General features: G+C 44.9%; 1 protein-coding gene across 1 annotated transcript in view; it reads left to right on the top strand.

Moving 5' to 3' along the window:
* ireb2 (iron-responsive element binding protein 2) overlaps nt 1–14,278 on the top strand; it is a 73,707-nt gene extending 59,429 nt beyond the window's left edge. Inside the window, exons 18-22 of the mRNA XM_078430017.1 lie at nt 2,375–2,517; nt 5,252–5,399; nt 5,487–5,609; nt 5,700–5,885; nt 11,226–14,278. Of these exons, the coding sequence (XP_078286143.1) occupies nt 2,375–2,517; nt 5,252–5,399; nt 5,487–5,609; nt 5,700–5,885; nt 11,226–11,336 (711 nt within the window). The 3' untranslated portion in view covers nt 11,337–14,278. The remainder of the gene's footprint in view (nt 1–2,374; nt 2,518–5,251; nt 5,400–5,486; nt 5,610–5,699; nt 5,886–11,225) is intronic.
* Nucleotides 14,279–14,425: the final 147 nt, after the last annotated feature.

The raw sequence follows: 14,425 nt of genomic DNA, 5'->3' as shown, positions 1-14,425 counted from the left end.
AAGCTCCTGTACCCCAAAACATTGAGCTGCCAGTCCTACCCGTCCCTTAACCAGGTTTCAGTCATGGCTACAACATCCCAGTCGCTCATACCTATCAATACCCTAAGCTCATCTGCCTTACCCTTGCATTAAAATACGTGCATTTTCATTTTCATTTCATTTCATTTCATATATACAGCGCGGAAACAGGCCTTTTCGGCCCACCAAGTCCGCGCCGCCCAGCGATCCCCACACACTAACACTATTAACACTATCCTACACACACTAGGGACAATTTTTACATTTACCCAGTCAATTAACCTACATACCTGTACGTCTTTGGAGTGTGGGAGGAAACCGAAGATCTCGGAGAAAACCCACGCAGGTCACGGGGAGAACGTACAAACTCCTTACAGTATGTAGGTTAATTGGCTGGGTAAATGTAAAAATTGTCCCTAGTGGGTGTAGGATAGTGTTAATGTACGGGGATCGCTGGGCGGCACGGACTTGGAGGGCCGAAAAGGCCTGTTTCCGGCTGTATATATATGATATGATGATGATATAGTACAGCACCCGTAGTCAGGATCGAACCTGAGTCTCCGGCGCTGCATTCGCTGTAAAGCAGCAACTCTACCGCTGCGCTACCGTGCCGCAAACCGACCCTCCTTCCTTGCTCTCCGCCTTTCGCCTGCCTATTCTGTCCACTAACCTTTCCCTCGCCACCCTCCATACCAACGTCTAGCCTTTCACGTGCCTCTGTCCTGCTCGAGATCCCACCCCCCCTGCCAATCTAGTTTAAACGAAAGATAATAGAGCAGAGAGATAGACCACTCAACCCTAAAAACCGTAGTATGTCACGGCGCCATTTTAGGAGGCAGAAACTTGCAGAAACATTTAAAAAGAAAAATAACAAAAATCTGTGAATTGATAGATGAGATATATTCTGCATTTTTATGGTATCATCACACATATTATTCCCCAAAACACTGATTACACTGCAAGGGGCATAGCGAACTAAAATGGTGAACTAAAAAGGCATGCCTACTAAAATGGCGGCTGTTAGGCTCCTTTGCGTACCACACTTCAGTATAGGCGATTTCGACGGAGTGGTTCATCTTGCTCCTCTATCATCTTTGGTTTAAACCCTCCCATATAGCATTAGCAAACCTTCCCACTAGGATGTTGGTGCAACCTGACCCGTGACCGTCACTTATGAGCTGATGAACTACTGTAAACAAGTTTGTATGGAGTTTGATTTTATGGTAAATTATAGTAAAGATGACCTGGAAGCACTTGCGGATTGCCACTTTCATCTGCAGAAGAGCTTCACCTTGCAGTCTGCAAAAGGACCTTCAAGCCAGTTTCTAGTTTCTCTTCAGGAACCTGTGGCTTGGTAATTGAGAGCTTTCACCTTCAACCTACAGAAGATGAAAGCAGGCAGTCGGCTAATTAAGTTTCAGGGCACAGCTGTGGTACGATGTTGTCCTTGATTGGAAAGTAACTGCAGGATGTTGTACTAGTGGAGTTCAGTTCATTGTGTTTAGCTGAGACTGAGTACGTTTTGTTCAAACGATGGGAAATGGATTTGCTTATTCTGCTCCTACGTGAATTTTGAACACCATGATAAGAATGGCTGATTAAACAATATTGGAGAACATCTCCTTGATAAACACTCTTTTAAAAAATAATTTACACTTGCATGAAAATATAAGCTGCTATTCCGGAAGATTATGCTGGGTTTTTGTAGCCAGATTGAAACCAAGCTTTAAATGGAGTATAATGAATAAGTTGTATTTTTTTCCAGTTCACAGTGAAGTCAGTGTTTTCAGTCCCAGTGTAGTATGAATGCAAACCAAGGCTAGAATCAAATCCCAAATGTCAACAGTCAAAATGTTTAGCTGTGAAATCACTGCCTATTCTGTTTCTGCACCAGCCTGTAACCTATATGATCCCCCATTCTGGAGACCGTAGGTGCTACCAGTATGAGAAACGATTACATAAAATGTGTATCCAATAAAACCCAGACACAAAATTTTCCAAATCTTTTTGAATAGCCCGTGTCTCTCTTTAAAAAAATTCTAGGTTTAAAGTTGTTGGTAGAAGGAGTTGCAGATGCCAGAATCTTGCGTAGAACCCACAGTGCTGTCGTGCCCCCTCCATCACCTGTATCCACCTATCACTTGCTGGCTTTGTCCCACCTCCACCTCTTTTCCAGTTTCAGAATCAGTGAGAGGAAGGATCCTGACCCGAATTGCTGCTTCTGTGTCCTCCAGCGAAGCTCTCCCAGTCGCTGAGTTACTCCAAACATTTGTCTTCACTCCAATCGTGGCCACAGTTATTTATGTGCTTGCTCCCTGTGTGAACTCCTCTTCTCTTGCTCTTTCTCTTTCCGTAGACCAAGGAACCCAGCTGTCCGCAGTCCATTGAAGATGCCCATGTGCTGCTATACCTGGGCGATTCTGTCACCACCGACCACATCTCTCCTGCTGGCAGCATTGCCCGCAACAGCGCTGCCGCTCGGTACCTGACCTCCAGGGGGTGAGTGCTTCCTGGTCGGGGGATAGCATTTTCACTCTGTTACTGTCAAAGAATGGAGTTTAAAATGAGAGCATTGGATCCATTATTTAAAAAATCAAGATCAAAGTCAGACGTATCTGTAAATAAACAAATTAATTCAATTGAGTTAATCCAGAATCAGGGGACACAGTCTCAGAATAAAGGGGAGGCCATTTAAAACTGAGGTGGGAAGAAACCTTTTCACCCAGAGAGTTGTGAATTTGTGGGATTCTCTGCCACAGAGGGCAGTGGAGGCCAATTCACTGGATGAATTTAAAAGAGAGTTAGATAGAGCTTGAGGGGCTAGCGGAAACAAGGGATATGGGGAGAAGGCAGGCACGGGTTACTGATTGTAGATGGGCAGCTGTGATCACAATGTATGGCGGTGCTGGCTCGAAGGGCCAAATGGCCTCCTCCTGCACTTATTTTCTATGTTTCTATTCATTTAAAAAGAAAAATAAGCGGTTACTGAAAATCTGAAATGAAGCACTTCAAGGCGATACAAGGAACCGCAGGTGCTGGTTTACAAAAAAAAGACACAAAGTGCTGGATTAACTCAGCGGTGCAGGCAGCATCTCCGGAAAACAAGGAAAGGTGATGTTTCGGGTCACATGAAATGTCACCTATCCATGTTCTTCCCAGATGCTGCCTGACCCACGGTTGCCCCAGCACTTTGTCTTTTTTTACTCTTTCAGGGCCAGAGCCTTTAATTTTCCAAATCTTTTAAAATTTGGAAACTCGTGTGTACTCTTAAAAATTATAGATTAAAGTTGTTGGTCGAAGGAGTTGGAAGAATTTGTCCAGCCAGAGTAAATTCCCCAGTGCATGGCGTTGTGGGCTAAAGGGCCAGTTCCTGTGCTGCACTCTTTCCATGTTTAGAAGTTGGGGTCATTTTGGGGTGATGTAGCGGTAGAGTTGTTGCCGTTCACGCTAGAGACCCGGGTACAAAATCCGTGCAGACTGCACCCATCCTGACTATTGGTATAAGAAAATAACTGCAGATGCTGGTATAAATCGAAGGTATTTATTCACAAAATGCTGGAGTAACTCAGCAGGTCAGGCAGCATCTTGGGAGAGAAGGAATGGGTGACGTTTCGGGTAGAGACCCTTCTTCAGACTATTGGTGCTGTCTGTACCTTTTTGTACATTCTTCCTGTGACTGCGTAGGTTTTCCCTGGGTGCTCCAGTTTCCTCCCACATTCCAAAGACGTGCAGGTTTGTAGGTTAATTAACTTTGGTAAAGATTGTGAATCGTCCCTAGCATGTAGGATAATGCTCGTGTACAGGGGTTACTGGTCGGCACGGACTCGCAGGGCCGAAGGGCCTTTTTCCGCGCTAGATCTCTAAACTAAACTAAAACTTTGCCTGAGGGAGGAGCCCTTAGTACAGTAAATTAGTTGCTTCAATCCCACAAGAGCGGCTGAAATTGTTTAGTAACTCTTCTCACAGCCAGCAGGAATTTAATACGTTAAATTGAGACTTTCTGTGCTGCAATTTTCTTCACTAGGAGATGGGGAGATACTGCACCCATTCCATCTGCATTTGGCAGTTATCCAAAGGATATGATTTTTAATAACAGGAACAGCAGCTTAAAACCGGTTTGCTCATAAATTGAATCATGTCTAATGAGAATTTTGGATTTGTACCAACAAATGTATGAGATAGAAGTAATAGAAAATTCTATTTAGATTCAGTAATGATGAGTGGAAATATTAGTAAAATGACTGGCCACGTAACAAGCGGGTTCTGTTTTGTTTTTAGAGCTTCATAAGTTGGTATTGACTATGGGTCAGATGCACTCACCCTCACAGCATTCTAATGAATGGCATCAAAAGCACATAAATAATAAGAACAATTATCAAGGGAGGAGTGGGGGGAATTAGTTACAATTCACTGGAACAACCACATGTCGTATGGTTGAATATAATAACATTAAGGGTACTTGCCCGTAGAGAGGGGTGTCTGTAAATCGGGTGTTTGTAACCTGGGATGCCTGTATGCATTGTTGTATCCAGCCAAAAACTCTCCTATCCTTTATCAAGGGCAGAACTTTGTTACTGAGGAGAGATGGCTTATAAATAGGTAACACACTGGTGCAGCTGGTTGAGCCTCTTCCTCACAGCGCGAGTCTTGGGTTGGATCCTGGGCTCGGTTGTTGTCTGTATGGAGTTTGCACCTTCATCCTGTGACTGGGTGGGTTTCCTCCGGTTTCCTCCCACATCACATGGAAAGGCAGGTTTGTAGGTTAATTGGACCTCTGTAAATTGCCCCTAGTGGTTGAGAAAGTGGGCAAGCGATGGTCACTGAAGGCCCTGTTTCCATGCTGTGTCTCTAAACTAAATCACTTTTTGCTGTTTCCATTATATTTTTGCTGCCGGTTTGGCTGGCAGCATTAAAGGATCATTAAGCCAGGCGGCTTGTGGAGCTCCAGTAGCAAAAAATGGATTTCTCTGCACAGCGTGTCTCTTGTGTGAAACAAATAAGAGTGCAAAGCCTCGGACTGTCTTTGGGAGGTGCTACTTCCCATTTGTAGAACAGCTCACCGTGTTCTGCAGTTCACATTGTTGGATTAACCACACAGTTGGATTAATCACTGAAGCTTTACCAATAGTTCCCTCACCGTAAAATGATTCAAACCAATAGCCCAGTTTTCAGACTGAATTTCAACCATGAAAACAATAATTGGTTTGCAAGTCCTTTTGTTTTAAACCTTCAGCCTCACTCCCCGTGAGTTTAATTCCTACGGAGCGAGAAGGGGCAACGATGCTGTGATGACAAGAGGGACCTTCGCCAACATCAGGCTGCTCAACAAATTTATTGGCAAAACTGCACCTAAAACATTGCACATCCCATCAGGACAAACGGTAAGCACTTGGGGTCATTGATGTGTTAACCGTAAAGCTGTTTTCATTTTCCCTTTCACCGAGGCTTTGTCCTTTGTACCTTTGCAGCTCGATGTGTTTGACGCAGCAGAACGCTACCAGAGAGAGGGCTTCCCATTAATCATCTTAGCCGGGAAGAAATACGGCTCGGGTAGTTCGAGGGACTGGGCTGCCAAAGGGCCTTATTTGCTGGTACAACTCGTTCCCGCACACTTTGCAAGATAACTGCCGTTGAATTTTGCGTTAAATTGCTGCTCTAACTGTCTGTTTCATCCTTTGCAGGGAGTGAAGGCCATCCTTGCGGAGAGCTATGAGAAGATGCACAAGAACCACTTGATTGGAATGGGTATCATTCCCCTTCAGTTCCTTCCGGGTGAAACTGTAGCTAAGCTGGGACTCACGGGAAAGGAGCGTTACACAATAATTATCCCTAAAGAGCTGTCTCCAGGAGTAACAGTGGATATAACGGTACGGGCAGAAAATCCAGTGCAGATTATTAGTTTCATTGCATGCTCCTTCGCTTTGCCAGGTACAGATAAGATGGGGTTTTGGTTTCAGAGATACAGCATGGAAACGGGTCCTTCAGCCCATCGAGTCCATCAATCACCCATTCACACTAGTTGCATGTTATTCCACTTTCCCATCCACTCCCTACACACGAGGGCCAATTAACCTACAAACCTGCACATTTTTGAGATGTGGGAAGGAGTCCACGCAGTCGCAGGAAGAAACATAGAAACATAGAAAATAGGTGCAGGAGTAGGCCATTCGAGCCAGATCGCCATTCAATATGATCATGGCTGATCATCTAAAATCAGTACCCCGTTCTGGCTTTTTCCCCATATTCCTTGATTCCCTTAACCCTAAGAGCTAAATCTAACTCTCTCTTGAAAACATCCAGTGAATTGGTCTCCACTGGCAGAGAATTCCACAGATTCACATCTCTGGGTGAAAAAGGTTTTCCTCATCTCAGTGCTAAATGGCCTACCCCTTTATTCTTAAACTGTGACTCTTGGTTCTGGACTCCCCCAACATCGGGAACATTTTTCCTGCATCTACCCTGTCCAATCCTCTAAGATTTTTATGTTTCTATAAGATCCCCTCTCATCCTTCTAAATTCCAGCGAATACAAGCCCAGTCGACCCATTCTTTCATCATACGTCAGTTCTGCATCCCGGGAATTAACCGGGTAAAGCAATGCTGCAATAATGTCCTTCCTCAAATTAGGAGACCAAAATTGCACATAATACTCCAGGTGAGGTCTCACCAGGGCCTTGTACAACTGCAGTAGGACCTCCTTGTTCCTAAACTCAAATCCTCTTGAAACGAAGGTCAACATGTCATTAGGTTTCTTCACTGCCTGCTGTACCTGCATGCTTACTTTCAGTGATTGATGTACAAGCACACCCAGGTCTTGTTGCACCTCCCCTTCTCCTAATCTGACACCATTCGGATAATAATCTGCCTTCCTGTTCTTGCCACCAAAGTGGATAACCTTACATTTATCCACATTATAATGCATCTGCCATGCATCTGCCCACTCACCCAACCTATCCAAGTCACCCTGGTGCCTGATAGCATCCTCCTCGCAGCTCACACTGCCACCCAGCTTTGTGTCATCCGCAAACCTAGATGTTACATTTAATTCCCTCGTCTAAATCGTTAATATATATATATTGTAAACAGCCGCACTGAGCCTTGCGGCATCACTGCCTGCCATTCTGAAAAGAACCCGTTAATTCCTACCCTTTGCTTCCTGTCTGCCAACCAGTTCTCTATCCTTGTCAATACCCTACCCCAATACCATGTGCTCTAATTTTACATACTAATCTCTTGTGTGGGACCTTGTCAAAGGCTTTGAAAGTCCAGATACACCACATCCACTGGCTCTCCCTTATCCATTCTACTTGTTACATCCTCAAAAAATTCCAAAAGATTAGTCAAGCATGATTTCCCCATCATAAATCCATGCTGACTTTGACCGATCCCGTCACAGCTTTCCAAATGCGCTGCTATAACATCTTTAATAATCGACTCCAGCATCTTCCCCACTACCAATGTAAGGCTAACTGGTCTTTCATTCCCTGTTTTCTCTCTCCCTCCTTTCTTAAAAAGTGGAGTTACATTGGCTATCCTCCAATCCACAGGAACTGATCCAGAGTCGAGAGAATATTGGAAAATGATCACCGATGCATCCACGATTTCTAGGGCCACCTCCTTGAGTACTCTGGGATGCAGACCATCTGGCCCTGGGGATTTATCAGCCTTCAGTCCCAACAGTTTACCTAACACCATTTTCTGACTAATGTGGATTCCATTCAGTTTCTCCCTCCCACTAGATCTTCGGTCCCCTAGTATTTCCGGGAGATTGTTTGTGCCTTCCTTAGTGAAGACAGAACCAAAGTACTCGTTTAACTGTTCTGCCATTTCCTCGTTTCCCATTATAAATTCACCTGTTTCTGACTGTAAGGGATCTACATTCGTCTTCACTAATCTTCTCCTTTTTACATACCTATAGAAACTTTTACAGTCAGTTTTTATATTTCCCACAAGCTTTCTTTAATGCTTTCCCCCCCCCCTCTTAATTAACCCCTTTGTCCTCCTCGGAGTTCTAAATTTCTCCCAGTCCTCTGGTTTGCTGCTTCTTCTGGTCAATTTATATCCCTCTTCCTACACTATCCTTGACTTCCCTCGTCAGCCACGGTTGAGCCGCCTTTCCTGTTCTAGTTTTTTCGACAGACAAGGATGAACAATTTTGGGAGTTATCCAAGGTAGAACGTGTAAACTCCACACAGACAGCATCTGAGGTCAGGATCGAACCCGGGCCTCTGGCGCTGTGAAGCAGTGGCTCTACCAGCTGTGCCACTGTACTGACCTATGAGTAAATGCCAATGAGTAATTTCTCCAGGAATATTTTTTCTTCCTCTTCTTCATCATGCTCTACCGAGCAAGAAACAAATGATATCTAGCTATTTTTTAGACATTCAAATTATTAGAAACACCCGAGAGATGGGATCGTCCTTTCTCTTTATTGCTGTGCTGCCTGTTCTTTCCCAGATGGATCAATGGTTTCTTTATAAGAAAATAACTGCAGATGCTGGTACAAATCGATTTATTCACAAAATGCTGGAGTAACTCAGCAGGTCAGGCAGCATCTCGGGAGAGAAGGAATGGGTGACGTTTCGGGTCGAGACCCTTCTTCAGACGTAAGAAGGGTCTCGACCCGAAACGTCACCCATTCCTTCTCTCCCGAGATGCTGCCTGACCTGCTGAGTTATTCCAGCATTTTGTGAATAAATGGTTTCTTTATTGTCAGCATGTGTAGAGAGAGCATAGTGGACTCTGGGGAAAGTGCATTGGATCAAGGATTGATCTGTGCGTTGTTCATCAAATCATACCATAAACGGGTACAATACATCCTCTCCTGGAACAGCATGGTGAGAGTGGCTATGTTCCGGCATCATCTTGCACCTCCAATTCTGCAACATCCGATCCAGGCCTAAGGAGATGAGCAATTTGTGTGTTCCTCACTGTGAGGCCCGGTGTCCTGGCGGCATCGGATTGGCGATGTAGCGCGATGCCATCTGCTCCTTCCAGCACTGCTGCAGGCCCAAGCCACCGCTCAACATCAGGGCACTTTCCCTGGCCGCAGGTGATGAGCCCGCAGTCCCTTCACGGCCGCTGACTTTCCCCTTCACCTGCCACCTCCCCCGGGATGTGGCATCCATTCCCCAGGATCTACCTGGTTATACTGTGAGGAGGGGTTGCACAATCTAGTTTGTGTTCCCTACTCCCCGGCCCCCTTCAGACCACTGACTGCGCGATCATCACTGCCTACCCAGCCGCTCCCAGACCAGGTCGGCAACATATCCGATGAACAATTCCTCAGAGTGATACAGTGTGGAAAGAGGCCCAACTTGCCCACACCGGCCAACGTGTCCCAGCTTTACTAGTTCCACCTGCCTGCGTTTGGTCCATATCCCTCCAAACCTATCCTATCCATGTACCTCTCTAAATGTTTCTTAAACATTGGGATTGTCCCTTCCATCCTTTACATATGGCATGGGGCAGTTTAGACAACAACATCATCACAGTTAAGTCTGAATGCCTAGTCCCTGAGCCCCTTTGTATTTCTGCAGAGGCCACCTTGGCAGGAGTCCTGCTCAGAAGGTTTCTTTCTCCTAAGTCATCCAGCCTGGCTCACACTTAACATTGGCTACATTGGCACAGGGTGTGGATTGGATCCATCCTGATGCTTTTCTGGATATTCATGACCTGATTATAAACGGCCTAAAACTGCTGAGAATGGGGCAGTTTGGAACAGTGTGGGCGAGGGAATGTGCCAGTGAACAGAGTGTAGATCGAGTGGCGGCTTTGCTTTCTCAGCATGCCAGCTTTGCAGGAAGTACAGTTGGCACGGAGAGACTGTAAAAGCACAGCATCGGTGCCTTGTTGAAAGAGTTTGTTTGAAAGGCATTTTACATGAATGCTCATTATTCTCAAATTTCCAGTGTTGGCAGGCATGTTGTACTAAAAATTAGAAATCAATCTTGCACAGTTTGAAGTTCCTTATCTCTTTATTGTAGTTTTAGAGATACAGCATGGAAATAGGCCCTTCAGTCCTCTGAGTCCATGCTGACCCATTCCCTCTAGTTCTAGATCGCTTCGCTCAACACCTGCGCTCGGTCCGCGTTGGCCAATCTGATCTCCCGGTGGCCGAGCACTTCAACTCCCCCTCCCATTCCCAGTCTGACCTTTCTGTCATGGGCCTCCTCCAGTGCCATAGTGAGGCCCACCGGAAATTGGAGGAACAGCACCTCATATTTCGCCTGGGCAGCTTGCAGCCCAGTGGTATGAACATTGACTTCTCCAACTTTAGATAGTTCCTCTGTCCCTCTCTTCCCCCCCCCCCCCTCCCAGATCTCCCTCTATCTTCCTGTCTCCACCTATATCCTTCCTTTGTCCCACCCCCCTGACATCAGTCTGAAGAAGTGTCTCGACCCGAGATGCTGCCTGACCTGAGTTACTCCAGCATTTTGTGAATAAATACCTTTGATTTGTACCAACATCTGCAGTTATTTTCTTATACTCTAGTTCTAGTGGTTTGCTTGGTTATTTGATTAATTCAATAGTCACTGAGTGTCTCTGAATATCAGTGGTACACACCGCCTCTCTTTCACACTGGCTCACTCTCTCACGTTCTCTCACATCACCTTAATTCAAGTCAGTTGGGTGGCATAGAATATGTTCTGTGTGCTCTCCCCTAACTCCCCAATTACTGGTGCCCTCCCCTAAATTCATGATTTCTAGGAGGGTTTGTCATCTTTGAAATTCAGGGTTGAGTTCCGTGCAACTCTTTTGATCAACTTTTGAGGTTAGACAAGCTTTTAGAATCAAAGTTTCTTGTGTGTCCTCCAAGCAATTTGTGGCTCTCACCCAGAGCTGATTCATGGGCTTTTGCATCATCTTGTTTCAAAGTGAATAGATTTTTCAAAATCAGGGATTCGACCAGCACATTCCTACCCATTGGCTGATCTATCTAAGGCTACCAAGGGTTTCTGTTTTCATAAAACCCCTACATCATCAATGTTGCTTCAGGCTGAAGGTTTGGGCTGAAGGGTTTGTTTCTGTGCTGTATGTGACTGAATGAAAAGCCATGGGCAAAGCTTTGCTGGCTGCCAGTTTTCTTCCAAATGTTTTCAGGGGGGAGATTTGCAGCCGAACATAGGAACGGGTGCAGCAAAGTTTGAAATAAACCTTCATTGTGTGCCCTCATTATCAAAAGCTGTCATATATTCTGTCTTGCAGACGAACACAGGAAAGGCATTCAAAGCTGCAGCAAAGTTTGACAATCAAATGGAAGTCACCTTTTACAAACAAGGTGGTATTTTGAACTATGTCGCCAGAAAGATGTTATAACAACTGTTCAGTCACTTGACTTTCTCTGCACCACGTTTTGGGTCCCGCCCATGGATGGCGTTGCATCTGGGTCTGTTGGAGCGGTGGAGATAGTGGCTGGCATCCTTCATGCTCGGTGTACTGTATATTTCAGACACTGTCTACTGGCACTTCGCAACTGGCTGTGAATGGACAATTTACCTTCGACCACACTTGGTTCCATCCTTTTAGGTTTATAATCATTGTATTCATTTTTTGGACCTTTTTTGTAACTTAATCTCATGTACATGACACATGTGCCCTTTCAGACCGAGAGCCATCCACTGACATCATTGTTCATTTAATTCACTAATGCCTTTTTCCTGCACATTTGTTATGGGGTTTTTTTGTTTTTTTTCTACAAGCCCAGTTTGTTTGTAAATGTCCATTATTTTTTTTTTCCCGTCGATCGTGCTTTATCACGATTTGGCCTTGTCTCAGTCTTCTACTGTATGTGGTCTCCCAAACCGAAAAGGAAAAAAAGATGAGTATTTGAAACGCTGTGAAATAAAGATATTTGTTGGAAGCAGACCCCAGTGTAAAACCTTGGGCCACAGCTGTGGTAGATGGTTTGAGATTGACAGTTTTAAAGGGCAGCCAAGAAACTTATGACAGTTTTAGAATCAGAACTTTTGGTATTGTACAAATAAGTGTCCAGGACAGGTGTATTTTAGTGACAATATTCCCGCACAAAATGCTACTGATGAACTGTACATTTTTAATAGGTTGTAAGAATAAACTATAAGAACCATAAATCCGTGTTGTGCTGTTTTCTGGTCTGTGAAAAGTCCAATGTATAAAGCTTCCTGAGTATTGTTAGCAAGACTCCATATGAAGGTCTTCAAGTTACACAAGAGTCTTTGCTGTTTGCCGACAGGAATAATCCATTTGCAGAGCCCCAATGCTATATTATTGCAACAAAATAAATAGTATTTGTTTCAAAGGTAACAAAGTGGTGGTGTAACTCAGCGGGTCAGGCAACATCTCTGGAGAACATGGATAGGTGACGTTTCAGGTCGGGACCCTGCTTCCTACATCTCCTGGCTCTAAACATTGCCTATTCATGTTCTCCGGACCTCCAGCACTTTGTATCTTTTTCTTGGTAAACCAACATCTGCAGTTCCTTGTATGGTATCTGCCTCAATTTTATTTTCTGCTTCTGTTTCAGAACACATGTAATGTAATCTATGTTTATCCTGGTGTTTTTGCATACATTTTTCTTGAGTTCTGAGGCAGAGAACACACGGCCTCGCCAAGCTGGCTGAATTGACAGCATTTTATGCATCCATAAAGGCATTTTATCAGGATGCATCACAGCACGGTTGGGGAACAGCAAGACTGCAATTATTTGCACAAAATTGTGGAGACGGCCCAAATCAACCTCCTTTCCATTGACTCCATTTAAACCTCACGCTGCCTCGGCAAGGCCAGCAGCAGAATCAAGGACTGTCGCACCCCGGCCACTCCCTCTCCTCCCCTCTCCCATCAGGCAAAAGGTAGAGAAGTGTGAAAATGCACACCTCCAGATTCAGGGACAGATTCTTCCCAGCTGTTATCAGGCAACTGAACCATCCTACCAACATCTAGAGAGCAGTCCTGAGTTACTATCTACCTCGCTGGACACCCTCAGACTATCTTTGATTGGACTTTTCTGGACTTTATCTTGCACTAAATGTTATTCACGTTATTTCCTTTATCATGTATCTGTACACTGTGGATGGCTCGATTGTAATCATGCATTGTCTTCCTGCTGACTAGTTAGCGCGCAACAAAAGCTCTTCACTGTACATCGGCACACGGCAATAAATTCAACTCGACTCATTGGTGAGCACAGAAGCACACAGGCTTCTTGCTGCCCTACGCTGCGCACTTGCAGAACATCTCCAAAGTTGGCCAAGTGAATCTGAGACTGCCACAACCATTTTTATATTTTTACATTCTTCCCAATTCATTGTAAATGTATATTGTGCACTGTATATGCAAAAATATGTATATTTTCTAATATTTAAAGGTGAAACGTTTAATGTTCCAGTAAGCACAAACTCGATCGTTTAAACTAATTCAAGTATGTGTAGATTAACTGAAATTAGCTTCACCTCCGAGCTTTCCCTCTGGGGATGAAGGAATTGCTGGGGTGGGGTGGGAAAGGTGATTTGAGTAAAAGGTACGTCGCAAACAGTCATGATCAAGCTCCCGCCCCCCTGACATCAGTCTGAAGAAGGGTCTCGACCCGAAATGTCACCCATTCCTTCTCCCGAGATGCTGCCTGACCTGCTGAGTTACTCCAGCATTTTGTGAATCAATCGATTTGTACCAGCATCTGCAGTTATTTTCTTATATGATCTAGAACTCATGGCCACGGGGCGAGATGAAAGCTGATTCATTTCAACGCTTTCAGTAGGATAGATATTCGCGGGAGAAATTATTTCACAATCGTGGGAAAAGAGATGAAGAATGAGATTGTCTGGATGGTTCCTGAAGAGGGTCGGGGAATATCCACGATAATGTTGCTCCATGCTCGAACAGTAAATTTTAGACTTTAGAGACCCAGCGTGGAAACAGGCCCTTTGGCGCACCGAGTTCGCACCAACCAGCGATACACCATCACTAGCACTATCCAGCACACGAGGGACAATTTATAATTTTTCCCGTTTGCCAATTAACCTACAGACCAGTACGGCTTTGGGGTGTGGGAGGAAACTCAGGCGGTCACAGGGAGAACGTACAAACTCCTTCCAGACAGCCCTTGCAGACAGGATTGAACCTGGGTCCCTGGCGCTGTAAGGCAGCAACTCTACCGCTGTGCTACCCCTAGTACAGTCATTTCCATCTGTCTCTTCCCACATGCTAACTCATTCCATTCTGATTCAGGCGCATTAAAGCATTCTTACTTGCAGCAACACAATAGAGTTGTAAACACAGTACAAAACGTGCTAAACACATACTTCTAGAAGGTATCACAAAATGCTGGAGTAACTCAGTGGGTCAGGCAGCATCTTGGAGAGAAGGAATGGGCGACGTTTCGGGTCGAGACCCTTCTTCAGACAAACGTCACCCATTCCCTCTCTCCT

This window comes from Rhinoraja longicauda, chromosome 38, assembly GCF_053455715.1.
Source record: "Rhinoraja longicauda isolate Sanriku21f chromosome 38, sRhiLon1.1, whole genome shotgun sequence".
NCBI classification, from domain to species: Eukaryota; Metazoa; Chordata; class Chondrichthyes; order Rajiformes; family Arhynchobatidae; genus Rhinoraja; species Rhinoraja longicauda.
The sequence above is the reverse complement of the archived record's forward strand: the minus strand, read 5'-3'. Positions and strand labels throughout refer to the sequence as shown.